Source organism: Molothrus aeneus, chromosome 9, assembly GCF_037042795.1.
Source record: "Molothrus aeneus isolate 106 chromosome 9, BPBGC_Maene_1.0, whole genome shotgun sequence".
Classification (NCBI taxonomy): Eukaryota; Metazoa; Chordata; class Aves; order Passeriformes; family Icteridae; genus Molothrus; species Molothrus aeneus.
Window position 1 is genome coordinate 11964990 of NC_089654.1, and position 27220 is coordinate 11992209.

Sequence of the window (27220 nt, forward strand, 5' to 3'; positions counted from 1 at the left end):
ATAGTCTATGTTACATCATATTACACTCCAAAAATGTCCTAAACAAGTGTATAAGGTAATAAAACTTTAGTGAATCCCCTGTTTTCTCACTGAGCCTTTAGCTGCTTTATTTATTTAGTTGATTACCATAACAGCTTAGCAAGATTTAGGCATCAGAAGCCAGACAAAATAATGAGCAATGGGATTTGCTATAGAAGCCATTTACAGAAATGTTGACTTACTAGTCCCTTTAATAAAATGCTTTAGACTATTAAAAAGATGCTGGAGATTTCTCTCATTTTGTGTCTGAGGAGGAGCTATTTCAGCAGTGCTGTTTCTCTGGTAGGCATACATGTTGGTGTCCTGTGGACACTCCTCTGTATTATGACGTGGGATTTAGAGATTGGGGTGTCCTGCACTGAGGTATTGCAGGCGAGTACGTCCTAATGCATCCCAGGCTGAAGCAGAGCTCCTTAAGTTCCCTGAAAGCAGCAAAAGATCCCATAGTCCTGCACTACATTTGGCATTTGGAGTAAAAGACAAAGACTTCAAGTGACTGTTTTGAAGGTGCTAAGTCCCCCCTGTTGTGCCTTGTATCCACTTTGCACAGGCTGGCTGTTAGCTGCGCAGTAAAACTGTGAAGTTTTTTTCAATGAATCGTTTTTGAGTTAATGCTCCGCAGTTCTTTCCTGTTCTACTTAGAAGACATCAAGAATAATACTTATGTTTCAGAAAATAAACAGAATGAGCTATGTAGAAATAGCTGATTCTCCAGCCAGTATAACCCAATTCCCTTCTATGATGCAATTGTATTTTTACCCAGCTATAATTCTACAGAAGCACAAAACTCTGTTCCCTCCTCAGTCCTTCTACAAGGTGAAAAAACATTTTTAGATTATATATTCCACAGCACCAGGCAGGAAGTACCCAGTGAGACAGAGTAAAGACCCAAAACATTAGACTTGTTTGGTATGTATTATTTAAGCTAAATTGTATGAGGAAAATCGTAATTTAAAAAAAAATAACAAAAATTGCTGTAATACCTGATAAGGGCATTAGTTTCACTTTTTGTGGGTTTTAGTTTGGAAGAAAGATATTTCTGTAATGGTTTGAATTCCAGATAGCAATACTGAAACTTCTAAGAAAACCATGTACATTTTTCAAAAGCAACTCAGACTGAGTGTATTAAGCAAGAAGCTATTATCTGATCCTATCAGTCAGTAGAGTCCTTCATATCCTCATTGTAAGGTGACGATATAACTGATAAAAGGAATTATTTCCCATTTATTCTAATTTAGAACAGACCATGGAATTCCTCATGTAAAACTGGGAGGAAATAACTTCTCACCATCCAAATCCAGTTATACAAAAAGGGCATTTGTTTAAATCATTGATTAAGCCCACATCTTTTTTTTTTAAATTCTCTATGTCTCTTGCACTATTAAAACTGCCTTGTTGGCTTCTTTAATCCCCAAATTCAGTGCTGCTACAGCTAATTGCATTAATGTTTTCTGTGTGGAAAAAATGGGTAGATAAAAGCCTGTCATTGAACTGTCTGACATAATCCCTTGGCTTCAGCTTCTAGAAAGTCATTAAGGGTAGTAGCAAGGTCAACACAATCCAGACATCCTCAGTCAAATGCAGAAGCCCTGACATGAAATATTTACCTTTAGAATATTTCTTCCTTTGGGGGCTGTCAACAAAGATAACAATGACAATTTCCATATATCAGTCATTTAGACTTTCTTTACTGTAGCCATGGTAAAAATATGATTTTGTAATTGTCACTAGTGTGAAGTAATCTTTTTCCAAAACTTATCACTTTTTCCTATGAAAGTGTTTTCCAGATCCCTGCTGGAAAGGGAAGGAATGAGAAAAAGAGTGAGCGTGTCATTGAAGGATTAAATACATAACTGCATGGAAAAATAAACTTCTTTTCCCCACTGATCCTGTAACACCTTTATTTTGCTTGAGACAGTGGAATTTATGGCTTTGGACTCAGCCCAGCAGGTTTTGCTCATACAAAATCTTGTGTCAGAGAGTACTGTGCCTGAGCAGGGTGCATGACAGTGCATTCCAAGATTTATGCTAAATGACATACATATTTTGAGTATTTCAGGGAGAGAATGATGAGGATTTGTGTTTAGAACTTTTGGCTCTCTCCTAAAAAACCATAAAGAACATTTTGTTCCTTCTTGCCATTTCTTTTTTCCCCATAATATACTGCAATATCTATGATCAAATGTAGAAAGAGACGATTATTTATGACCTTTTCCAAGCCTAAGAATCAAAATCAAAATAAATAAATCTGCATTTATTTTTATTATAGTAAAGGACAGACTCCCTCATGACTAGTTTGGCACTAGCCAAACAGCATTAAATGACCAGCTTCCCACAGAATTTGGAAATTACTTGCCAATTTGAAAATGCAGAGAAATATATCACATCCCTCCTTTGCAGCATGGGGAGGAATGGTGTGGGTACACTGCAAACAAGGACATAAAATACTGTGTGACATAAAGTAATTCACGGGATGTATTCCTGTGAATATTTGATGGTGTCCCTGAGCCTGTTGTTACTCATTTCCATCTCAAGTGGGTACACTTTTATGTGAACATTTCCTGCTACTGCATCTTGAAATACTAAGCTAAGTTTACCACTCCCTTTTCACACATTGAACAACAAAAAGGCTACAAATATAACTGAGTCAAGTATTGCATAAGTCCTGTACTGTTTGCATCCAGCAAATAATGAACTGACACTCTTGAGTCCAAGTAGCCAGAATTTGTCAGATCCCATCTCTTTTTCTCTCTGTGTAGAGCCCGGGCAAGCACAGCCTTGCTCCTCAGTGCTGGCACCTCTTTGTGCTGCCACAGTGAGGGGTGGTTATTAAGAAGCACAATTTCCCCATAGAAAAATACTATTTGCTCACAAATTCCTTGGTGACTGTTTTGGTGTTATCCAAACAAAATCTCTTTTGCTGGGCCAGTGCTTTGAATATTTATTGTTTTCCTTTGTCTGTAGATTGGGGAACCAAAGCTCGTGCTCTGCCTGGACTGCTCTGCAGAAACCATGAGCAGTCAGAGCTCTGAGAACACTGAAACCACTGAGGACAGGATTGAAAGCTACTACCAAGCATCAAACCCTCTGATTGCATACTATGAAAGCAGGACACAGTTATGCAAGGTAAATACTTGACCTTTTAAATTAAATTATTGCTTTTTACTTCAATTATATTAGCAGTATTTGGAAAACACTGACATGTCACCATTTATGAACTGTTCCCACACTTTTCAGGTGTTCTCATTTTACAATTCCCTGGTTTGTCTGCAACTTCTGCAAAATTCTGAGTTCCACAGTACAGTTTGAAAGAATAAAACCCCAGATTTATCCTTAGTCAGAGAACATATCCTGAATCAATAACTCATCTGTGTAGAATCTCTTATTTAAAATAAATTCTAGAAAGCTTTTCTTTGAGTATTAGGATTTATTACTATATAAGAGCTTTCAGAATTCGGATGAAAGATTATGTTAATCCAAAGCCTTTTAGTAAAATTTTCAAAACTGACGGTGTATATCCTGAAATAAAACAGGCCTTCATACAAGAGAGATCTTTTTGCTGGAATAAATAACATAGTTATATTAATTTCAGTGAATTGCCTCAGTTTGCACCTGCTCAGGATGTGATATTTTAAGCATTCTTTTTATTCTATAATCAATACTTCAAGAGAAGCAAGAAAAAGTGCACTTAGCTGGCACAGCTGTAGACTCATTTACATAGGATTTTGGGGTTTTTTCTTTCTTTGTTTCTCTGCTCTGTCATGGCAATCTGTCCCTTAGTTCAGCCACAGAAAGATCTAGTCCTACTGCTCTGTCTTGTCCTAAAAGGGAAAGAATCCAATAACAGTTTCTGGAAATATTATGGGATCTATTTTTTCTAAGGGCTGTAGCAAACATGAAAGTCACCTGCCCCAAACTTTTCTCCTTTGCAAAGTTCCTAAAAGAGGAATGTGCAGCTAATTTATGCGCCAACATCCTGACCTGAGGACAGGGTAAATGACACAATGCTGAGAAAAATGATACTCAAAGGAAGAGTTCTGATTTGTGGCCTTTCCTTACCCCAACAGTAAGTGCACATAAGACAAAGCCTAAGTGTCAGAAAAAAGGTCCTGCTTACTTTTAATCTTTAGGTTTACAAAGGATTATGTGGTTTATTTGTTTTTTCTTTGAGAAGCTATCTTGCCAAAATTGCAAGGATGTGCTAAGAATTCAGTACAATACACAATACACCAACACAGCACAATGCCAAGGAAAACAGAGCTCTTTGTCTCACTATCCTATTCCAGGGAGCTGTGCCTATCACAATGTTTCCCTTTTTGAAGCATCAGGGAAGTGACAGCCCCAAAGAGAGTGAAACTGCACTTAATACTTTCACACAGACTTTGCAGTCATGGTCTGCCTCATTTCACATGACATGCACTTTCTTTGCCCTTCCTTAATGCTTCTGCTGTAAGTTCCTGCTCTTTTCCCTACAAAATGGCAAAACATGCAGTCCTTTCTTGAAAGTTGGTAGCTCATTAGCTCCTCAAGGAACCTGTCAAATCTGTGGGTCACAGCTGAGGATATGTGATTTGTACTTGTACCATTAGTTTTGGGGAAGCTGACATTGTGTGTTTGCATGTTAGAAAATACCTGTGCTTTGCTGAGTCTACACTACTTTTCTTACAGTGTCTGTACATTGTCTGAACTTGCTTCTGGTGAATGTGGTGCTTACCATATATCCATCTTCCAGGTGGAACCATTGAGTATGAATGCTCTGTGAAATCAGCTTTATAAACATTATTGTGGGAAATGTCTTTTAAAACTATTTAAGTGGTCAATACATTTAAGCTACATATGTTGAAGAAAGCAGAGTGTCACGGGGAAGTTTGCAATTCCCCAGGCACGGGGTTAGTTTCTTATTTATAGAAACAGATTTTACACCCAGCCAAGCATTGACATTAGCAGCCACTGGGTGTTCTCTGAATGATGAAAGGAAATTCAGGTGGAAAGAAGAAAAACTGACAATAATAACTTCTGATCAAATATATCAAATATAACTTCTGACTACCTGTTGGGGTTTTTTTTGGTGCAGGCTAGGCTAAATAGTCTTTGTTTGTTTTTTTAAAATTTGTAATATCATGCATGCAGAAGACTGAGACCTTACCTAGAGGCAGTCAAACGTGTTTAATATTTTTCTTTCCCATTTTAATTAAAACATCACATAATTCCAGTGCTGGGGATTTGTTCATTCCTAAGTGGGTTTATCACTCTCCAACACTGACCAAAGCTGGCTGAAGATGTTTGTGCTGCCATGGAGATGCTGCTGCCTCTATAACTCTGTTTCCTGAGAGAACTGTGTGTGTTTCCTATCCATTTCAGACAAAGTCACCAGTTAATTTACCCATGCTGATTTGAAGATCCCTTAAAATAAATTCTCATCTGCATTCCTGGATTTATTTTAAATCACCTATGGACCTCCCTGTAACTACAGATCAGAGGCTAGTGTACTCTTTTCCTTAGGCAAAGCTGGTGGGATCCAAGAGCTTCAGGGAAGCAATGCCTTCATGAAGGTGCTATTTGGTGACCTAGATCAGTCTGTGATCCCAGGATAAGCAATAGCCAAAGCATCTGAAGAGAAGCTGTTTAAGAGAGGAAGAGAAGAAGAGTCTTAAAGAGTCTTTGATTCCTGCCTAGGTTTGGTTTTTCAACAGAAGCAGCTCTTCAGTGAAAGGCCCACGTGAGCTTTATGTCCCTTGGGAGTGCAGCAATGCACTTTCCTAAGCATGCAGAGGAGTGGGTGTTGAGATTCTAGGGGAATATTGGAGTCTAAATCCTGCTAACTTCCACAAAGATTTGGCATTAACCTTTTCTAGCCAGCTTACTACAGCACGTGGCTAAGGACCACTAAATTCTAGGTATTAATTGTGTAAGTGATCATGTTTTATGGGGCTTGACTGTAGCATCCAGCTCCACGTGGCCACAGAAAAGAAAATCAGAAATAGACTTGTGTAACAAGAAAATGGGGTTGGCATATTGGTGTAATTTAATATCTCCAGTTTAAAATCTGAATTTAGGACTGGACAAAATTTCCCACTGACAGGGAACAGCACATGACAGCAGTGGGATGTATTTAACTTCTCCTATCCACTCCAAAGGTTTTCAGTCCTGAAAGAGGCTGATTAAATATGCAAATGTAAATTCAGTCCTGGGCAGAAGGCCAGCAAAAGGTCTGGTGTGGGAATTAGATGTTGGCTGTGCACTCAGCAGAGGAGGAACTGATTTGTCACGCCACGTCAAGGTGTGGTGAGAGTCCGGTGTCAAAGGAGCTTTCTTACTCTGTGCACTGGAACACAGAGTAAGAAATGCTTTACTCCATTTGGAACAGGCTTTAAGGCATGGTTGGATGGAGTCTGACAAACACAGTGCAGACAGAAAAACTCAGCTCTGACCTGGCTTGCTCTGCACTCATTGGGAATTCTCTCCCTGCTTTACAGAAGAGACAAAGGTATTTGGTTGTAACAGCATTCCCACTTTAATTCTCCAGGATTTTATGACTTTCCCCAACCTGGAGTGATTGTGCATAGGTGCATTCATAACCAATATGATATGATATCTGGAACTTGAACATTTTTCCATTCTGCTGACCTCTGAACAAGAACAGTGACCTGGTGAAGCTGACAAAATATCGGAATTGTGTTGGAAATTTCCTTTTAGCCAAGATTCCCTCTTTGTGTTTCTGCTCAGCAGTGGAGGCTTGAGGCATGCATGGACAGAGGGTGAAGGCTGTGGGTGCAGATGAAACACCTGTAAACCTGACAGGAATAAAGAACAGCAATCCTTCCAGCACCCTGCTGAGATGAAGAACTGTGTACATATTTACAAGGGAAGATGAACTGACTGAAGAATGAAGGGCAAAGGCAACAGTGTTCTCACTTTTCTGCTGAGGCATTCAGTTTCTAAATTGTGTTCTGGAAGGTAAAGTAGTTGAGACTAACACGTTAGAAATTTTTCAATTTTTTTTTTAATTCATGTTTTGGGGATTTAATATTCCATAATTTCTTTTGTAGTCAGTTCCAGAACACCCACCTAAGGAGCTGCAAGTAGCTGCTTTTCATGAAAGACCTTGTACTGGAGATGCAAGTGCTGAAAGCACTGCTCTCTAAAACACTGCCTGCAAGCTGCCTGCTTCTGTGGGGATTAGGTGCTTCAGATAAATGGCATTAAATGAAATGAAACGAAATGCATTGTAGTAGCAGTAAGCAGATAGACACTGTTGGTTTTAAATCTATTTCTCAGTGAGTTCCAAGGCACCTGGACAGAAAAGTGCATCAGAAAATTTAGTAGGCATCTACTTGTGTTTTGACATGGCAAAATGTAAATCTCTTTGAATATATGGCTCTCTCTCAACTGAGAAGAAAAGGATGGGGGAAAAGATTGTTTTTAATATCTGACTCATCGTTTAAAGCTTTTTTGATGTGACAGTATGTAGGAGGGTAGTAAGTAAAAGAGAAGAGCAATGCCTTGGTAGTCAAGCAAGACAGCCCTGATCCTACCTAAGACACCTGCTAGGTGTCTTACATACAAATTTCCTATTCAAAGTCTGAGGAAAAGGGCATGATTATAACAAATAAGCCAAGCAGGGCAGAGCAGGGGTTTAAGGGTGCCCAAAAACTTTTGACTCTTTCAGATCACATGCTACAAAAGCTTAGCCTACAAAATCCAACAGGAGTTAGTTTTAGTTTTTTCTGTGCTTATTTCCTTTCATTATTTTTTTTCTCAGTGCTGTTCTACTATTTCTTTCTAAAATCACTTGCAGTCACATTTTCCATAACCATTATTATAGAACATGTGACCCTCCACCCTCTCCCCGTTTTTCTGAGCGTGTGTGGGGAGGGGCGACCTCCCCCTTTCCAGGAGGGGTAATCAATGGTAATAGTGAGAGCAGTCATGTGGTTTATTTCCATCTTTTGAAAGGTTCTGAGACCCATTAACCCTGATAGATAAGGATGTGGGGAACAAAGGAACAAGTGATTCTCTATTCCCCCCCTTGGTGCTTTGTGGCCCATTAGATGAGAAACTGATCTAGAAAGATCCATCAGAAGCATTAGCAGAGATCATGGATAAAACAACAGAAAATGCATGCCTAATATGAATAGGTCTCAGGGCAGTGTGCTTCAGTGTATTTTTCACAGCTTGATCCATTGCTGTGAGAACCAGGTGCTGCATGGTCTCAGAGATTTTCTAACACACTCTAGTGACAAAGACATAAATGTTAGTGACAACACAGCTGAGCTTGACTGACCTTCAGTAAGAGGTTTCTAACTACTGAGCTCATTCCAGAGTCTGTCCTCAGCCATCCTCTCTACAGTCAGGTTCTCCTCAGTGGCAGGATATGTTTAGAGCTCTAAATTTCAAAACCTACAACAAAGGTAGATTTGTTGACAGAAAACTTAAATTGGTTGATTTTAATGACAAAAGGAGCAATATTGTACCATACGGATGGTTACTCCTGTAGTTTTTCATATGAGCTCATTAAATTTCTCTGTATTTGAAGTTACCAAAAGCCATAGCTGGATTTCAAAACTGTGGGAAACTGTATAGGGATCTTGTTTTATGAGAAGTCAGCCTTAAATAGCCTTGAAAACAGGCCTAATTTATGAGGTTTGTTAGAATCTGAGGAAGAGAAATACACAGTTTTTTCTCTGGAGCCGCTGAGAATTGTTGAATTACTGTAGTACTAGATGTGAATTATTGGCACATTAAGTTAGTTTTGTGCCACAATGTTTAGTTAGTTTTATGAATTGGGCCTTTGTTATTTAGGAGGCTAGCATGGGAAGCACTGGGGCTGTCATTAGTCAGGCCCATCCATATTTTATTGTGCTGTTAGGAAGTCAGCATTCCAGACCATCATAAAGGTTTCCATGCTTACAGAACTAATTCTTCATCACAACTCCCTAGATCTAGACCTGAGTAGCAGTCCCAGTTCTAAAGAGGTCACCAAAAGGCCAGTGGCAATCATTGTGCTGGTAAGATTAGATCAGTTAGACAGTGCAGAAGTATTTATGAAGTGAAAAGATAATAATACTACATATTAAGATGAGAGCTTTGAAATGGCTGTGGCTTTCACCCTGCATGTGGTATATTTCCTGTGGGATAGCCATATGAAAATAGTTGTCTTGGCAATTGAGACAGGCCAAACAAGGTGTTTTATAGCAGCTGAGAAGGGAGTTGCTGGTTTTGTTTTAACTGGAGAAGGCAGACATTTGGTTCAGAATGGTTCATCACCCCCATTTTCTCTTTGCTGCTAGTAAGTACCCCCCACTTCTAAACACTTCTGAAAGGCATGCAGCAGCAGCAGCACCAGGAAGGGCAGTGAGGGGCCAAGGGAGGCAGCCTGGGAGCCGGCCAGGGCACTGAGCACAGCTCAGCTCACACAGTCACACACCCTGCAGCAGCCCCAGGGGACAGGCCCAGCAGGGCTCCTAAAGGCTGGCCTGGCTGGGTACCCAGTGCTGGAGCTCTGCTGATGAGATGTGCCAGCACTTCCCACAGGGACCAAACTTCTCAGCATCTGCAGGTGCCACCAAGAGTGAAAGCCAAGCTTGGAGAGTGCCTGCAGTCCCTGCTGGAGCTCTGCAAGGAGCAGCTGCTGACTCCCACACAAGACTCAGCACCAAGGGACTTCCATGTACATGGACTGCAGTCAGCTGTACAGGAGCTGGCTGCAAGACAACTTCATAGCTGAGCAGAATTTCTTGGCCTATTTAAAATACATTTATTTGAACATGAAACTCCCTTAATTCTCCTGCAGACCAGAGATGGCAGAAAGTATTATAGGCAGGGATATCCCCTTCAAACACTACAATTGTCTGGCTTTCTAGTCAGCAACTTGGAGATGAAAATGCAGCAGTTCAGAAAAAGGTCCTTTCACAAAGTTGTCATGGATCTATTTAATCTTGTGCAAACTTCATGTCATGCATGCATGAAAGGACTAAGCATGGAGAAGCACAGAAGAATCTTGCTTTTGTGTAAAGACCAAATATCTCAGAAGGCATTCGAGGAAAGGAATAATCAGCAGAAGCATCTGTGTGGAGTACACAGCCAGTGTGAAAGCTGCTTCTGTCACTGCTGTGAGGGCTGAAGACAGCTCTCCCTCTTCATGTGGCACAGCATGGGATGGACATGAAACTCCTTGCTCAGAACAGCTCAGTTCTGCCTCATGTTTTCCAGGGAACACAGACAAGTATTACTGGCTGCAAGTGCCATTCCTCTCTGCTGAAATGCAGCTCTCTCATCTTCAGCTCAGGAGTGTAAATTCATCTTGTTTTTGTGAAGTACAGTAATGAAAAATAGCTTGGTCAGAAAACTGAATCTTTGGGATGTTCAAGAAAAAAATTGCTTCAATGAAATTTGAGTTCTTTACCCAAAAGCAGTGCTCTTATAAAAGATGGGGCAAAGGATGTCATAAAACCAGAACCAGCTCACCAAGTTTCCAAACACAAATGCACTGGAATACATTGATTTGCTAAATTACTGTGGAGTGGCCAAAACCCAGAGTGCTGTGCAGCCCTTCAGAAGGACCTTGCCAGGTCGGAGTGATGGGCAAAGAGCCCTTGGATCTGATCTGCATCAAAGGTGTAACTTCACTTTAAAACATGGGTACTTAAAGCTCTCTCACTTGACTGATGTACTTTGCTACAGACAACCGAGCCTGCAGAACCTTCTTACAGAAACCTGTGGAAACAAAATGAGTAATCTGCTTTATTAAGCTGCTCCTCTACATTAGAATGCCTCTACCATGAAGCAGAACAACTTTCATTTTATATTTGACCAGTTTTTTGTTGCAGTGTTTAGATTCTGAGATAATTCTTTGTAATCTAATCAAAACTGGGTTTTTTTGTGCTTCACAGGTTGATGCAGAAGGAACACAGGAGGATGTTTTCCTGGAAATCTGCAAGACAATTGACTCTTTTCTGAAAAAGGAAGAGGCAGCATTTTTTTCACCAGAAATGCAGTAATGGTGTGTAAGGTGCCCAGCCTTGCCCACGTGCACCCCACAGCCATGATTTGCTGGTCAAAGCAGAGCTGCTTCCTTGAGAGGTATCTGAAATTTGTGCACGTGGCATTACTCTAGATGAAATCTTAGTTCTGAAAGTACACCCAACAGAAAGTGGTGTGTATGCTAACCCCACTCTGAGAACTGTATTTTGTTTTCTTGGGTATTTGCTCTTCATGGGTTAAAAGCAGCAAGGTGAGCAGCAGCTCTGGTTTTGTTTCATGGTCACACACATGCCATGGGAAACAGGGCAGTGCCTGGCTAGCAGGGAGCTCCCCACCCACCCCAGCCACTGTCCAGCAGACTGACAGTAGGGTTAATGCACACAAGTTTCCCATTGATTATTATTTTCTTTTTATTAACAGTATTCATTTTTGGGGCGTCACTTAGCTTCTTCTTGGGCTTTAGTGCCTGAAACCTGTTCTCTGTAACATGTAGCTCTAAGAGAGCTGGAATTACTCAAGCCAGAAGTTAAAATAACCTTTTCACACATCCCCAGAACACTGTTGCAAGGAGAAAAATTCACTGAAGATACAGCTGAATGTTGTGGAAGTCTGTCAACCCATTATTGGGAAGCAGACACCATTTTTGAGACAGTCTTGTCTTCTGCTGGGAATGTTATGATTTTGTAACTGACTTCCCAGTTTTGTGAGCTGAGAATGATTATTGTATTGTATAGTTAAATGTGCAATCCAGTAACGATCCATATTAACAGCACTTGTGCTATAGCTATTAAAGTCCATATGTAAAGTTGGTTATGAGCCAGAACATCTCATGTCATCTCTAAATTTCACTTTGGAAGTATTTCAAATGCAAAATTCAGATCATCATCTGTTGTCTTGTACTGGCATTGCCAAAGCTTGGGAAGGTGCGGTGGGGTGGGAAACCAAAAAAATAGGAAAATGTCAGGGATTATTTGATTCATATTGCTTGCACCTTTAGTAAGCCATTTATCTGTAATCTGCAAAAAAGTCTGTAAAAGTGCTATTGTATTTCTGTTAGGTTAACTAAAATATTGTGGAGTTTCTTTGGTAATACTGACAGCTAAATAAAAGCTTGTTTGACATTGCTGTAAAGTAACTGCATCCTCTTACTGGAACTACTGGATGAATTTACAGTGAAAGTGGGTTGCATGATTGCTTGTACTGTCAAAGGTGTACTTTATGCAGATTTGCATTTTTAAAGTTACCTTTCTTGTAATGAAGACATAATACAAATAAAACATGTACAAAAATGAGGAGTAATGATTTCTGTTACAGTATATGTGGGTTTAATCCTTTTCAAAGCACAGTACATGACTTGAAAATATAGCTCAAATCAGCATGCTTACAGAGTATGTCCTTTTTCCAACCAGGGCAGATTCTTCTGTTTCCTTTTCTTCCTTAGCATTTGCCCTGTAGATGCTAATTCAATTATTTTTTAGGGTCTGTTTTACATATGTTCTTATCCTTCACATCATGGATGTTCCTTCTTTCCTGGGTCCTTCTATAGCCTACATTTTACCTCTGGTGCTCTAGAAGTGCTTCTCCAGCTCCAGCCAGTGCCATTGAGCAGCAGCAGCAGTGCCTGCAGTACCACACCAGCCCTGGGCACCAGCAGCTGCTGCTGCTTCTTTTTAAAAGAATACTCTGCAGTTACCACGAAGTTGCAAATTCATCTGGGTAGGTTTTCTGGAGTATTTTCTATATTTAATTACAGTAGAAGTTATAAAGTGTGGGAGTCTCACACTTGTGCAGGATGGGAACAAAGGCAACAATCAGCTGCTATCTTGTTGGGGTTTTTTAAATCAAATTACAAAAATTATTAACCATACACTTTCAGTTTAATTTTTCTTTCTGCTTCTTCTGTCTTTTCTGTGTAAAAAAACAAAAAAATCCCATGCTTGATTTGGTGTTATGTGCATTAGATACCTATTTGCATACGTTCATAATGTATGCAGGAACAATAGCTGCATATGCATGCATAGGGAAACATTAATATTTATACATATTCAATAAAATAGGACTGATCCAAGACACTCTTGAGTGATTCAGACTTGAAATTATCCTTTGGCTTCCAACCTTGTTCCAAGGATACCAAGATCTTTTGTTCTTTCCAAGCTATCCTAAACTGATGACTGAGTATTTTCTCTAATTTACTTTTCTTATTTTATTCCCATAATTTTTTCAGGATATAAACAGAAAATTAATGTTACCACAGATCCTCTTCCTGATAATATACCTTCACCAACTCTAGTTTCCTATAAAGACCATGAATGATGTGGAAAGCATATTTTCATGGCCTTAGAAAGCCTCTCAGAGCAGTATCTTTTCCAATTAAAATACATCACGTGAGTTTTGTGTTGTGTTTTTTTAAGATTTATTAAATTTATCTAAGTATATGAGATACGTGAGATATGCTTACAATATGATACTTGCTCAGTGTTTTAGTAACTGTACTGTATTACTTTCTAAATAGATTAAATGCCTACATTCTTTCTTCTGAAGCAAAAAATAGCTACACCTAAAGTTATTGCAAAAATACTGACCAATTTATAATTAAAGTTACTAGGTGCAGCCAGCCAATTATCCTTCCTATTGCCATCTTTTGAAGTCAAATTAGTTTGTTTTCTAGCTAATTGCTCTGAGTATTCTAGCTTCAAAGCAACTGGAAGTCTATTACAGTTATAAAATAATCAAGTGTATCTGAATCACAAGCTATACATTTCAATAAAAAATATATTAAGTAAAATATGTCACAATAATTACAAAGCTTCTCAGACAATGGTATACACTGTACCAAGGCTACTAAAATCTGGATTTTCTGTGGTCTGACAAAGAAGTCTGTGAGTGAGGAGGAGAGAACTGGAATGCTAATCCTGCCGGGCCGGAGCGGGCTGAGCCCCGGGCGGGAGCGGCAGAGGCGGCGCTGGGTGCCCGATCCAAATGTCCTGTCCAAACTTTCCATCCTGATTAAAGAGTCAGAACTACACAGAAAGGAAGTCACAGCAAGCATTCTATATATAAACAGACTGTATCCACATAGTTTATTTCTCACAGTTCTCCTGACAATTGAACATTATTTAAGAACATACTGTATACACAGATAAGAAGAAACATACAAAATGTTTTAAATGATGCACAACAAAATCCAGCAGTATAAAAGAATGCATGTGAACCCTTGCTCACTGCTCAGGCTAAATTTAATCACTGTTTAAATAGTAATAAAAATACAATCTTTCATGGATCTTGTGCAGACTACAAAAGAGGAAAAATTATTACCATATATATGATTTATATTAGGCAGTTTTCTTTGATGAGTTGCACTAACAACTCCAAATACAGAGGCAGAAGGCTGTGTATTTTATTTTAAAGGAGTAAATGTTGAGTATTAGAGACTTTACACAGTTACTAGCACTGGCACTTTTCACCATATTTTGTACACATCACATGATCATCTTATATAACATTACATTTAAAAAATATATCTGAGTGACAATTTTATAACATTCACACACCATGAGCTGGTTAAGGAAGCAATGCCACAGTTGCCCCCTGTAGTGCTTCACTGTTGGTAAATAGAGTTCATTGTGGTTTTAAAAAAAAAATTTAAAAAATTGAAGGTCAACATGATTAAGCAGCTCCGATTTAATAAAGGCCCGTAGCCAACCATTGCTGAGACAGTGAGTATTTTTAGAGTACAGCCTAGAAGCAAACACTGTCATTGGTTAAAACCTTGCCTAAAGAAGTCAGTTACTGTGCTGAAAACTATTTCACAACAAAACTGCAAGCTACTAAACTGTTTTTATATAAATACTTCATCTCCTCTGGATCTCATTATAACCAAGCTCTTCAAAGCCTTTGGAATTTACTCTATCTTTAATGTGTGCTCTCATTTCTGGCTCACCCTTTTGTATGTGTTTCTTTTGTTTAGATTCACCACCTAAAAGTGACTAATGTGGTGAAAGAAAAGTCTCCCAGTGAAACCTTCTGCACACTAGGAATGTTCAGCTGCTGTTCAGTGATCTAGAACCATGACAGCTCAAAGCTGTAGTTTGACAAGTACACCCAGGAAGCTGTCATGCTGTGAGTGACATTTCAGGGAAAGCAGAGTCTTTCCAAAATGTGCACAGAATTAACAATGGTGCCATTGTTATTTTTCAAAGAGGATAGTAAACCCAAGTTGGTAGATCTGCTTCCCATGTCATCTATTTGCTGGAAAGTAGTTTGGGTCAAGATAATTGTAACTGGTGCCCTGGGACATGCAGTAGTCTCTGTCTAAAAATGTCTCTGCTCTGTAAATAGGTTCTAACTGGTGATCTTCCTTATGAATCTCTGTTTCATGCAGACTGCAAGGGAAAGAAAAAGATAACAGTTTAAAAGTCAAATACTTTCCTTATGTTTAACTTTCAGAAACAGTGATCATACGAACAGATTCAAACCAAACTGGATAGCAGTTCATTCATAAAGTCTAATTCCCCCCTCTATTTAACTGTACCAAACCTATTTGTCCACTGTATTAAAGAAAATTAAATTATACATCCAGAATCTGCTTACAAAATGTATCTCCCACAAAGAGATGCTAAATTATCTTCCACTTTATTCAACACAGGGTAAGTGTCCTGTGCTGGAGCAAGGATTTCCAGCCTACATAGCAATTCTGCAGCAGAGAGATTCAATGTAATGACAAATAGCAAGTAGAAGCACAGGCTGCTTACCAGTCAGAACAGGAATCACAGAAATCCAAGGACATTTCTTGAGGGCAGTCTTGGCAGTGCCACCGAACGCCCTGGATGGGTTCAATCCCGCAGTTATCGCACTGTGGAGCAGAGGGAAGGGCACTGAGAAAGCAGCAGCTGAGGGAGGCACTCCCATGCTAACAGTGCACACCAACTCACCCCATGGCAATCTCTGGGTGTCCCTGGGCTACTGCCAGCCCCCACAGCTGAATTCTCCTCACCACGTGCATAAAGAATCCTCATTCTCCAGGAGAGGCCCTCCAGAGCCCTGAGGATCCATCAAGCTTTTGCCTTGCTTCCCACTCCCCCAGTGCTCCACCTTGGCACCACCCTGCGTGAGCAAAGCAGCCCAGCCCTGCCTGCAGACACTCTCATCCTCAGGTGGCTCCAAGAACTGCTGTGACACAGCACAAGGACGGGATGTTTCACACTGGCCCAGCTACATGGAATGTCTGCCCTTCCATGGCAGAGGGAAGCAGTAAGACCAGACCAGCAGAGCTTGTTGGGCTGCTGGGGCTGTGGATCAGGGCACACTGATGCCCTTTCCAACTCAGGAAATGTAGTAACACATCATGGGTGGGCTGGAACTAAAAGCCAGATGGCCAGGAAGGAAGGGGAATAACATGTTCAGAGAAGGAAACAGAGGTCTGGAACTAAAACTGAGCAAGGCGACAAGAACTAATCCCAAGTGCAAGAGTGTGACATGAAGAGAAAAAAATAAAAAAAAAAATCAAAGATAAAACAAAACATGAAAGACTAGATGAAATATTCACAGTGGTACAGAAAAGGGGCAAAAGTATTTGATCCAAAAAAAAAAAAAAAAGAAACTGGGAAAATGGTACTTGTAGGCAAGGAGAGCTTTTAAGAAACCTGAACTATGAAGAGTGCTGCAGAGACAGGACTGAAAAGGAAAACAGAATGTGGGAAACAAGTCTGTGCTCCCATAGCTCATCCTCTATCCATCCATCAGAAGCTGAACTGCTGTCTCAGCACTTGGGAAACCCAGTGGGGCACAGCAGCTGCTCCTGCCACCACCGAGGCACTCAGGGTTACCAAGACCTCGCACGAGCCCTGCCACAGCTGCACCCCCTCTGCCCACAGATGCTTTTCCAGTGTGAGGGCTGGGAGTGAGGAGGGACTGAGCACACCAAGAGCTGTTCTTTGAAAATACCAAGTTCAGAACAATGCTAGAACTGAAAAATTGGCTCCAGTTATCTCAAGTTGAGAACTGAGACAGTGGAAAGCCTTGACCTCAGTTTTTATGCTCCAGCTCCCCTCTGCCCTGTGAAACAGAAATAATACTGTGCCTTTCATTTTTTAATGAAGAAAAGAAGTATTTGCAAATTGCTTGGATATTATAGCAGTGAAAGCCATAAAAAGCCCACAAGGGATTCAATAATTCAATATTCAAAGCACAGGTTGAATAATGTGTAGTAAATGAGGCCAAAGGCTCTGCAGAACCAAAACTGCTCTCAATGGCTGCTTACTAGGTGAGGTCTGTCCAGCCCACAGACTGAATTTCCTGAGGGAAAACAGCCCATAATCACCTGATTTCTCAGCTTACTATAATGCATTATACAATCAAAGTCAAATGCAAAGAAACTTTCAAACTTTAAATGCTTGACACTGTGTAATGTCAATTTACTTCTCAGGATAATTTTATGTAGAAAAAGAAGTTTGTTGAAGTCTGGTCTGACTGATTAAAGCTTCAAATTTTGGGGGGAAGAAAATGCTTATTTAAAAAATCCCCACAAAATGAAACACCAAACATACCATGCCAACTAAATCCAACAAAAATAAGAAAGAAGCACCTTGGTGGTCTAATAACTTAAATCTGTCAGTATCAACTGACGAGGCTCTCTTAATTTTAAAGTCAATTTGAATTGAACCTTGAACTGTCCTTGCATTCTTATGTAAATGGGTATTAGAAAATAAATCCATCTCCATAACACTAAAGAAAAAAACCCTGTTCCAACAGTTACAGTAACCAGTTAGACACAAAATCCCTTGCAAACCAGAAAATAAGATTTCCAGAGTGCCCTTTCTTTCATGTTGCCTATTAATGGTTGTTGCTCAGACAACACATCAGTTTACCTTATTGGTTTTTTTCTTAATTTTACATAAACATTGTTTTATGTCCTTGCTTCAACTTCTGTCAGTTATCACTTGATTAGATTGTGAAGTAGCTACAAAACAAAAAAAATTTTTAATCTATTACTCTTATCCTAAATTTCTGTCCCTTCTTTGGCCTCAGGTGGAGGCAAAATTGCTCTAAACTCATAATCAGAAAATTATCATTAATAATCACTGTCAAAACAGAATGTAGTGTCAAATGGAATTCTATTATGATTTAACAAGGCTCTAATACAAGCTGTATTTTCATAATGTGGTGAGAAAAAGACAGCATGTCTATTAATTTCCATATACTATCAGCATTCAGTGAAAGCTGAGCTACCAGAAAGACTGAATTATGTAGGCTGTTTTTCTTAAAGAAAATGAGGGAAAACAGACTCAGTGAACAAGAACCAAGGAGCCAAACTTGTTATATTCCATGAAATCTTTTCAGGAAATTCAAACTACATTCTCTTGGAAAACTTCTACATTCCACTGAGCAACAGAAGAAATCTCTTGCACTCACCTTAAATCCCACGTGCTGCACAAACCCACTTTCTGCATGCATCTGCTGGAGTTTCTGTTTCTTCAATTTTTTAAACTCTAACAGTTCTTTGTATTCGGGTAACTCTCGATATGTTACTGGAATACTCTCTTCATCCTGTTCAAGGTAAAAAAAAAAGACAGAAAAATATTCTTACTTAGGAATACAGTAGCTAGGTAAGACATGAATTTGTTCCATAAATCATTATGTATGATTAATAGTATTCAAGAAATTGATGGCACTACTCTAACATACTGGAAAAATATTTTTAAAACCGTAACAGCCATATCCAGTATTAACTTCTCACCTTTACTGGTAACAATAAAATGCAATGAGAAGCACCATGCCATGACTGAAGGAGTAGAACTCACAGTTATCCAACTCCCTTTATCCCTTTACCATCTCCTAAGAGCTTATAAAAACAGACCACTGTTTTTTCATAAATTATGAAGCAGTTTGTCTCCCTGCAGGCCAGTGCAGACATCTTTGCCAGAGAGGTACAACAAATGCTTCTCTCGTTTTCAAAGACATGCAAATTCTGTTTTTTCTCACACTGTTTCCTTCAACAAAGGTTGAGGATCTGCTAAGAAAGGACAGAAGCTCTAATTCTAGTTCAGATGCTCATTTCAAGTAATGGTTTTATTGTAGCAGCTGTAGTTGGTAGATGTCACCTGTTTTCAAAGATGACAAGTCTTTACTGATGTAGAGCAGTTTTCACATCCTACACTGACAGAAACCTTCAGGTAGGGAGAACAACTACAACTACAAGATAGTGATTAAAATTCTTCTAATGTAGCCTGAATGTGTAATTTCCATTTCTTTTTATGAATCTGTGAAGATTGAAGATTCTGTATTATTTAGTAAGTTTATTAAAGGAAGTGAGGGAAAGAAGCTTTACTACATTTCTGAAAGGCTTTATCAATTATTTAATTGCAATTATGAGCCTATATAAAGGGCTAGGCTGCAAACTATCAGAAAAAGTTATGGTTAAATGACACAATTCAGTTGTGTAGTGATAAGCTACATTTCCTTTAATATAAAACAGAGATTCACCTTCCACACAAATCTCAAAAGCTCTTCTGAGAACAACTGCCCATCACACAATAAATGGTTACTGAATAAAATATGCTTTAATAGCTCCCTGTGTGGACAATTCATTCTGGAATAGTAAATAGCTGTGTTCTAGAATAATTATAGACTACTCACAAAATTAAGAAATAATAACTGAAAAGTAAATGAACTCTGTTAGCAATAGTGGGTCTTCACTTGAAAATAACTCGTTTATACCAAAACATAATTTTTCAGGAATAGTTATGACTGGTAATAATCAGGCAAATCTTTTTGTCTTTACACAGGAAAAGCATGTGGTAATTCCACTGTGAAATCAAAGAAAACCATTTTTTCCTGCTACACTGCTTTTCTTCTGCTAAATGACACAAAGTATTTTTCTCCAAGACAACGACTGTCACTAAGAGATCTGACTTGTAACACTAGAATAGAAGCCTTCATTTTGAATATAGTTTACAATCCCTTTTTGCTTCCAAATTGCTATTATTTTGTACTGATTGTGGGGATCTTTTGGGTAACTGAGCTCCCCTGTGTCTTTCTACCTTCCTGAAAGCCAGAACTGGATCTATCTGGAAATGTTACTCTAGTGAAGGAAGAAAAGATTATGCCAAATTAAAAAGATGTCACTGCGTGGCACATGACCACTCTTATCACTGCTATGGTCCCCACATTAATTATGAGTTAGGGCACCATGGCAAAACCAAAATGTTTCAGGAAACTGTACAGAACAATTAGAAAATATGTATTTAAAACCAATACAGAACAAAAGCATGTTAGCTCAAAAAAAGGTTGCATTGCATCTCTTCTAACACGCATTTTGCTTTCCAGGCCTTTTAAGATTCTTATTGGAATATCCAAAGTTATCAGGAATGGCTGTGGAAGAGCTGGAAGACCATCGCAGAGAGAACACAGAAAATGAGCACAGATGGGATTTAAGACTAGGAAATAAATAAGTAAATGTAGTACATAAGGAATACTATGCAGTGCAGGTAAAAAAGTCAGTAAAGAAAATGAATGGACCGATAGTGGGTGGCCTCAATACTTGTGTTATGCAACAAGGTTTTCACACACAAGATGTCACTAGGCTCACAAAAAAAAAAAAAAAAAAAATTAACTAGTCAGGTTCTTCAGCCTAAGGAAAACAGGAAAACCACAGTGATTCACACCAGCTGTGAAACTTGCCCAGCTCCCAAGCAGTAGGATATAGTCCTTCTACGATTCTGTATGGAAATGGGAACAACATATGTCTAAATTCCTGTTGTATTATTGCATGGGATAAATTAGGAAAGTAGTACACTCCATGATGCAGCAATTCACTGGGTTAGGATGTCTACTAGAATGTGCCTCTAAGAATATATAAATATGCTTGCTGATTGCCAATTCACTCTGTTAGTTCACACTCTGAAGTGGATTTTACAAAATTCATAATTAATTCAGCCAGTAGAAGATAAAAAAAACCCCAGTGACGCCAATAGCATTTGAATTTTACCAGGACTCTATGTAACCTTTCTAAAACACATCTTTAACCAGAATCCCAACTATATAATCTACATGATTTTCAAACCTCTCTCATACCAGATCACTTACTAAAAATATGCAACTAGAACTTCTTCGAGATATTACAGGACAAAACTGTTTATGACTTACAGATTTCCTTCCTGATTTGGTCTAAATTCTTTGCTGTCAGAAGCTGTTATAGTAATAATGTATTTATAATTCAAAATGGCTCATGAATCTCATTACAATTTAAAACTTCCTTGATGATATTTTATGGTGAAGATGCCTTATCTGTTAAACACTAAACAAGGTCAAAATGACAGCAAACAAGACATTCTCTGACTGATTAAATGACATACCGACACTTCTTCTTCTGCTGCAGTGTCCATATGGCTGTGAAAACTGCATCTGTCATCATCTTCATCCATATAAACTGGAGGTTCATGAGATGTCATGAAAGTTGAAGGTTTGAAAAGATGTTTATTTAAAGGATGTTGCCGTCTACTTGATGACTACAGTGAAAAAATGGTATATTTTAAGAAACATTCCTTGGCTATCATTTAAATAAATAATCCTCATTGACAAAACTTTGCCTGGAATTTGTTCTTTCACATGAAATATTCTATAATGTTTCCAACTACTTATATTTATATCTCTGTACCACAGCTGCAGTTCTTTTCCCCCAAATGGAATCCAATAAACAGTGCAGTACTTTGGTAAAAATGCAGCAAAGATAGAGCCCTTACCATAAAACCCCAACCACCTAAACAGGTGAGACTGACAGCAAGAGTAAAACACAAAGTAAGGCTGTTACAGTTTTGAAGACTGAGGACCAGAGAGCAAAAATATTAAAAAACTTCCAACAGTGTGTGAGACCAAGCAAGGAAGTAATTTTGCACAGGTCCAAGAGACAAAAGGTCCATGCCTGGCACTTATCCACTTCTTGTACTTGTGCCTTAGAAAAAACCCCATGTCTAGACCTATTGTCCTAGTGCAGGAGGGATAAAGCAATTCATTGCAATAAAAAGAGGATTCTAAGAGTTAGAAAGAACTGCTCCCTAAAAGTTTTCATTTCCACTGCAAGAAAAAGGAACATAAAAAACATTAGATGGAATACATTACTCCATTAGCGCACATCTAGAAAATTTCAACTTTAATACTGTCTGAAGGTGTAGAATGATGCCACTTTTAAAAGAAGTTACTTAAAGGCACTCAGCCCCTATTACTTATTCCCCAGTGGGAGAATATTAAATATCAAAAAGAAGAATTTGGGGTGAATGAAACTGACTCAACCCCTTACTTAGCTGCTTTCCAGACTAGCAGTTTGACATTTAATGTCAAAACTTACATTCCTCGACTTAAAAAAACCCTACAGTGTGAATCAAAAATGTAAACATGAAAAGTGTTTTTCCTAACAATCATAAAAGTGAGGATTGTTTTACACAGTGCCTAGCTGCTCATACAGCTAAAACAAAAGGAATACTTGCAATAGTTAGTACTTTCTCCTTTTTTAGCAAGAGCTTTTACCCCAAAAGGTTCCTGTATCAGTTACAAACCTGTAATATTCTAGTACAAGCCTTTATCTCTAAAGAGGGATGTAGCCTTATTTTACAGTTGTGCACAGTTTAAAAACTAAAGGCACAGATGACACCAATGATTTAGATGGAATGCATCGATGCAGACAGAAGTACCAGGAGGAATTGAGATTAGCTCTGTTTGATCTTAATGGAAGAGATGAAGTCTGTAGTAACAACTGGAAGGTGTTACCTCTGATCTGCAGAGCTACTACAGTGCAAAAACAACAAGAATTTATTCTAAGACTAATGTATTATATCTATTGTGTTGGATTTTTCCACTTTCTGCCTTATGATCACCAGCTACCTGAGTTTTGGTGCTTTTATGATTTCCCTTAAGATTTCAAACCTCTCTAAAATACATCCATGTACAGATGAGATTTCAGCCTGAGCTGACACAGTGATTTACATTTTTTGTTAATAGAAAACAGATCTGCATTCAATACTAGATCTGGAGTCAGGAAAGGAAAACTGTGACTATGCTTATACAGCAGCACTGCCATGCATGACAGTGCTGTGACCTACAAATTGAACTCAGGATTTGAATTATCTTCCTTTGGTGAAGAATGAACTAAAATATTACTTAAAAGTAGACAGTTAAAGATCATTTTCCCTGTGGGAAATATATCTCTAGATCAGGCTTAAAAGCAGGTGCACTAATGATATTATATAAGGATTAAATTGAAAATGATAAGCCATAATTGAAGAACTGAATACTAGAGTCATAAGTCTCTGATCCAGTTTTATTTTCACCAGCAGTAGGTAATGGTTATACAGGAAAACAAACTGATGCATCCTGCTTAATTTCCAGTATCATTAGTTAGAAGAGACATATGTCATATGAGTAGACATACAAAGTTAACTTCAACAAGATGTTCAAAAACTGAACAGGTTTGTAACCTCTCCAGTAACCATTTTAAGTAAGCATCCTGAACAATCCCCATGGAGAAATGTAAGCATTTTCTTATGAAGCATCCCTTTTGACACAAATCTTTACATTAAAGATATCTATGTTTCTTATTTTCCCATAGGTATGTGCTTTAAGTATTAGCATCCAGTTTCAAACTTCTATTACAGGCTTTACTGCAGATACACTGCAGTTACAGTTACTCAATATCAAAATTCTGACAGGCATGACCCAGGCTCCCAACAGCCCTTGCATTTCCTTTCTGCCACATTATATCTCCACTGGAGACCTGGGAGTAACAAACCTGGTATGGTGCTGTCAATCTGTGCTCAAAGCAGACAGCTCTATCAGCAGGCTGAGAGCTCAATTTCTCCACATACACTATTGGTTTCACTTTTTCATCTGCTTTATTTCTTACACAGGATACAAATATAACACAGGGATCCTGCTTAAATACAAACCGGGGCAGAACGACCTTACTCTTATGACCTGCCAATAAGGATGTGAATCACAGTGCAAAAACTGAACTAAGTATTGGATATCTTCTAGATAGAAGCCTAAGAAAAATCTGTATGATGGGACTATTACTCTTGCAATGTGAGATTGTTAAGAATTTTACAGAAAATATGTTTCACTCTTGATTATACTGGATTAATTTAAATCAAAATATGTGAGTGATCTGCACAGAAATTTAGTCTTTGCTTTTGTAAATTAAGATTTTTTGGAACCATATTTTTTCTCATCCATTCTAAGATCAGAAAAGCACTGTATTTTAATGGACATTTTGGCCTTAAGTCTATGCCTGAGCTAATTCAGCATGCTCAGCTGTACATCATCTTCTATGGCTTTATTAATTAGATTACTGTACAGTTTGAATTATAGGGCTCCTTATCTTCTTCCAACAGGGTTTTTATTATCACTTCCTGATCAGTTATGGTAAACTCACAAATGAGGAAGAAGTACCCCAAGACCATCATTCTACCCTGCCTGTTCAGCTGCAACCTGAACACTTCACCTTCCCAAGAGCTGCCATTGTGAAACCAGAATTAACATCCAATTCACTCCATAGTGCTACTGGCAAAAGAAAGGGATTACCTCATTAAGTAACTTTATTAATCCATTAAAAGTATTACTGATTCCAACTCAACTTTCACATAAATGCAAACAGAAACACAGGATTCTGTAATATTGTCTCACCTTTTTGGAATATAAATATAAGTTTGGTGTTCTTCCTGGAACTGGAATACCAGCTTTAGTCAGTTTAATAAAATATTTCTGCACTCTACTGGCAACCTAGAAAAAACCAACATGCAACAAACTCAATGTCAAATGAAATGTAACTGGTCTTCAAAGTTTTGCCAGGGTTGCTACATTGATTCAGAATAACAGGAAATGAAATCCTCTGGATTCTACTTTGCGACAACTACTCTAACTGGTACCTATTTTGCAGTGCTGCATTTGTGCTATTTCCAGATGCTTTGACAGCTTTCAGAGAAAAAAATTACCCTTCTTTAAAAATACAAAGAAGATCTTTCAAAAATTGTGATAGAAAGAACTTTAGTACTAGTTTACTTCCAGCTGCAGCTAAACTCCTTCTTAGCAATGCCAAATACGTTATCCATGGTTAGCACACAGAAAGTAGGTTCCCATTATGAAATCAGCATGTCTATTTCTTCAGATGTGGAGAAATATAGATATGATCAGAAATTAGGCAATCCAGTATACTGAAGTACTGAATTATATTTTTATCTGAAATATACAAATGAAATAAATGAAATTAAAATACTGTAAACACAGAACACCGCTATTTTTTACTTCTGGTCAAAATAGAGAAATTCTGTCATCTTAGGGGAAAAATTCCAACAAGTCAGATGCAGAAATACTTGGTGTCTCCTCATCGGTGTCCTTCTTCTGTCTGTGATATTTACATGTCTGCCCATTCTAGAGTACTGAGGTGCAGGAAATTGGGCACTACAGTGTAACTCAGCCTGAGCACAGCTGGTGTCACTGCACTTGCTGTATAGAAATAAATTAATGCTGTAAAGATCTTAATGAACAATTAGGTTTGCTTTGCCATGGGCTTTGGGGCACATTTAACATTCTGTATTTGAGATCCATTGTTATTGGTGAAATGCAGGCCCTGCTGCTACGTTCTTAAAATGAAGTGATTACTGAAAATACACTGAATTTTCTTTACTGATATTAAAAATAAAAGTGAAGATAAGGGATTACTTCTAAAAGTGTTTTACATGTTACCTGCTTTGCTGTTCTATTTCCCAGTTCATCTGCTATCTTCTGCCACCGTCGGGACTCTACCTCCTCTGGTGGATACTTCAAAAGCAACTGCTCCAGTTTTTTCTAAATCAACAGCAAAAAGGAATAAACACATTTTTCCAAGTACAGTTATGAGCTGTCAAATATTTAAATACATGATTCTGATCTCCCAAGTGCTATAAACATTATCACACAATTTGCTTTTATGCTCATGTATGTTGCCACAGCTACAAAATTAAAGTTTCTGGTTACCTGTTCCTCTACAGTCCACAGCTGGTTAAAAGTTTCAGGTTTGGTCTCATCGCAAAGTCGCCCTCTTATCATCTGCTCAAATACAGGACATAAAATGGAATATCTGTTTAGAAAAGTTATAGCTGGGATAATAGATTTGAACCCTCTTCCTACTTAAGTTAAACCAAAACCAAACCAAAGCATGAGACTTCAAAACAAAATTTGTTGAAACCAAAGTTTAGTTCCAAGATTTGAGTACAGGAATGGCATGTCATCACCAACATGAACATTTGAAGTAACAGTTAAGACACTCCATACTCAAAAGAGGAAAAAAAAATGGAATTTACTATTTTGTAATTTTTTTCTTTCCTTTTGAACAACTACCTGTGGACGACTGTTTGTGGAACCTTCTGGACCATCACTTAAAGGCAAGACAGAGTACAAAACAGACTCTCCATCCTTCTTGGGATCCAAAGGACTTTTTGGTCTTGCAGGGATACCTACTGTAAGCAACACAAAGGGAGAATTATTGAACTTCCACACTGGTCATTTCTTTCTTGTAACATATGCTCACTTCCTTTTACCTTTGTCAAAAATCAGCTTCACTCTCCTACTGTTACGTTTTCGGTTTTTGAACTCCCTCTCGAAGTTTCCAAGGCTAGTGGTGTATTGGTCCCAGGCAATCTCAGGGAGCTGAACAACTCTCTGAGGAAATGGAAGACCCATATCAACCTGAAAAAATAAGAATGAAAAGTAAAAAGCAATATTTAATGCAATCACTTTATATCCAAACAAAAACCTACAAATACCGAAATGCTCTAAAGCCCAATAATGCTTTTTATTTGACAGAAGAATGGAAAACCAGAATTTCTGAAGTGCCATGCAGCACAGTTATTTTAAAGAGAAGGTGAGATCTTTCAAGAATTATACACAACAGTGCATATAAAATATGCAGCGGCACGGTCAATGATGGCTTATTGAGCATAAAACTTTAAAGAGTGCATTTCACAGCTGAAATCAGGTGTTTGACACTTCAATAACCTGTTTCTGACTGTCTTTTATTAAGCATACCATTAGGTGAGAATGTGCACCTTTCTTAACCCAGGAACCCAAAAGATCCAGAGTTTTATCACCTGATACCTCAGCTCCTCCCATCAGAGAAATCTATGCCTATTTTGCACTGCTTTTGCTGTCTTCTGCCTGTAACAAAACTCTTGCA

General features: G+C 38.4%; 2 protein-coding genes across 5 annotated transcripts in view; one reads left to right on the plus strand and one right to left on the minus strand.

Moving 5' to 3' along the window:
- The window catches only part of AK5 (adenylate kinase 5), an 82682-nt gene extending 70368 nt beyond the window's left edge, over positions 1-12314 (plus strand). The window contains exons 13-14 of the mRNA XM_066555938.1: positions 3004-3165; positions 10932-12314. Coding sequence (XP_066412035.1) covers positions 3004-3165; positions 10932-11039 — 270 coding nt within the window. The 3' untranslated portion in view covers positions 11040-12314. The remainder of the gene's footprint in view (positions 1-3003; positions 3166-10931) is intronic.
- A 1756-nt stretch (positions 12315-14070) lies between these two features.
- The window catches only part of ZZZ3 (zinc finger ZZ-type containing 3), a 55724-nt gene continuing 42574 nt past the window's right edge, over positions 14071-27220 (minus strand). For 3 of the 4 annotated variants that reach the window (XM_066555934.1, XM_066555935.1, XM_066555937.1), the window contains 9 exons: positions 26586-26733; positions 26386-26504; positions 26023-26094; positions 25753-25854; positions 24694-24789; positions 21375-21527; positions 18433-18567; positions 15774-15874; positions 14071-15404 (listed from right to left, as the gene is read on the minus strand). In XM_066555934.1, the coding sequence (XP_066412031.1) occupies positions 15260-15404; positions 15774-15874; positions 18433-18567; positions 21375-21527; positions 24694-24789; positions 25753-25854; positions 26023-26094; positions 26386-26504; positions 26586-26733 (1071 nt within the window). In that variant the 3' untranslated portion in view covers positions 14071-15259. The remainder of the gene's footprint in view (positions 15405-15773; positions 15875-18432; positions 18568-21374; positions 21528-24693; positions 24790-25752; positions 25855-26022; positions 26095-26385; positions 26505-26585; positions 26734-27220) is intronic. The other variant, XM_066555936.1, reaches the window with a different exon arrangement.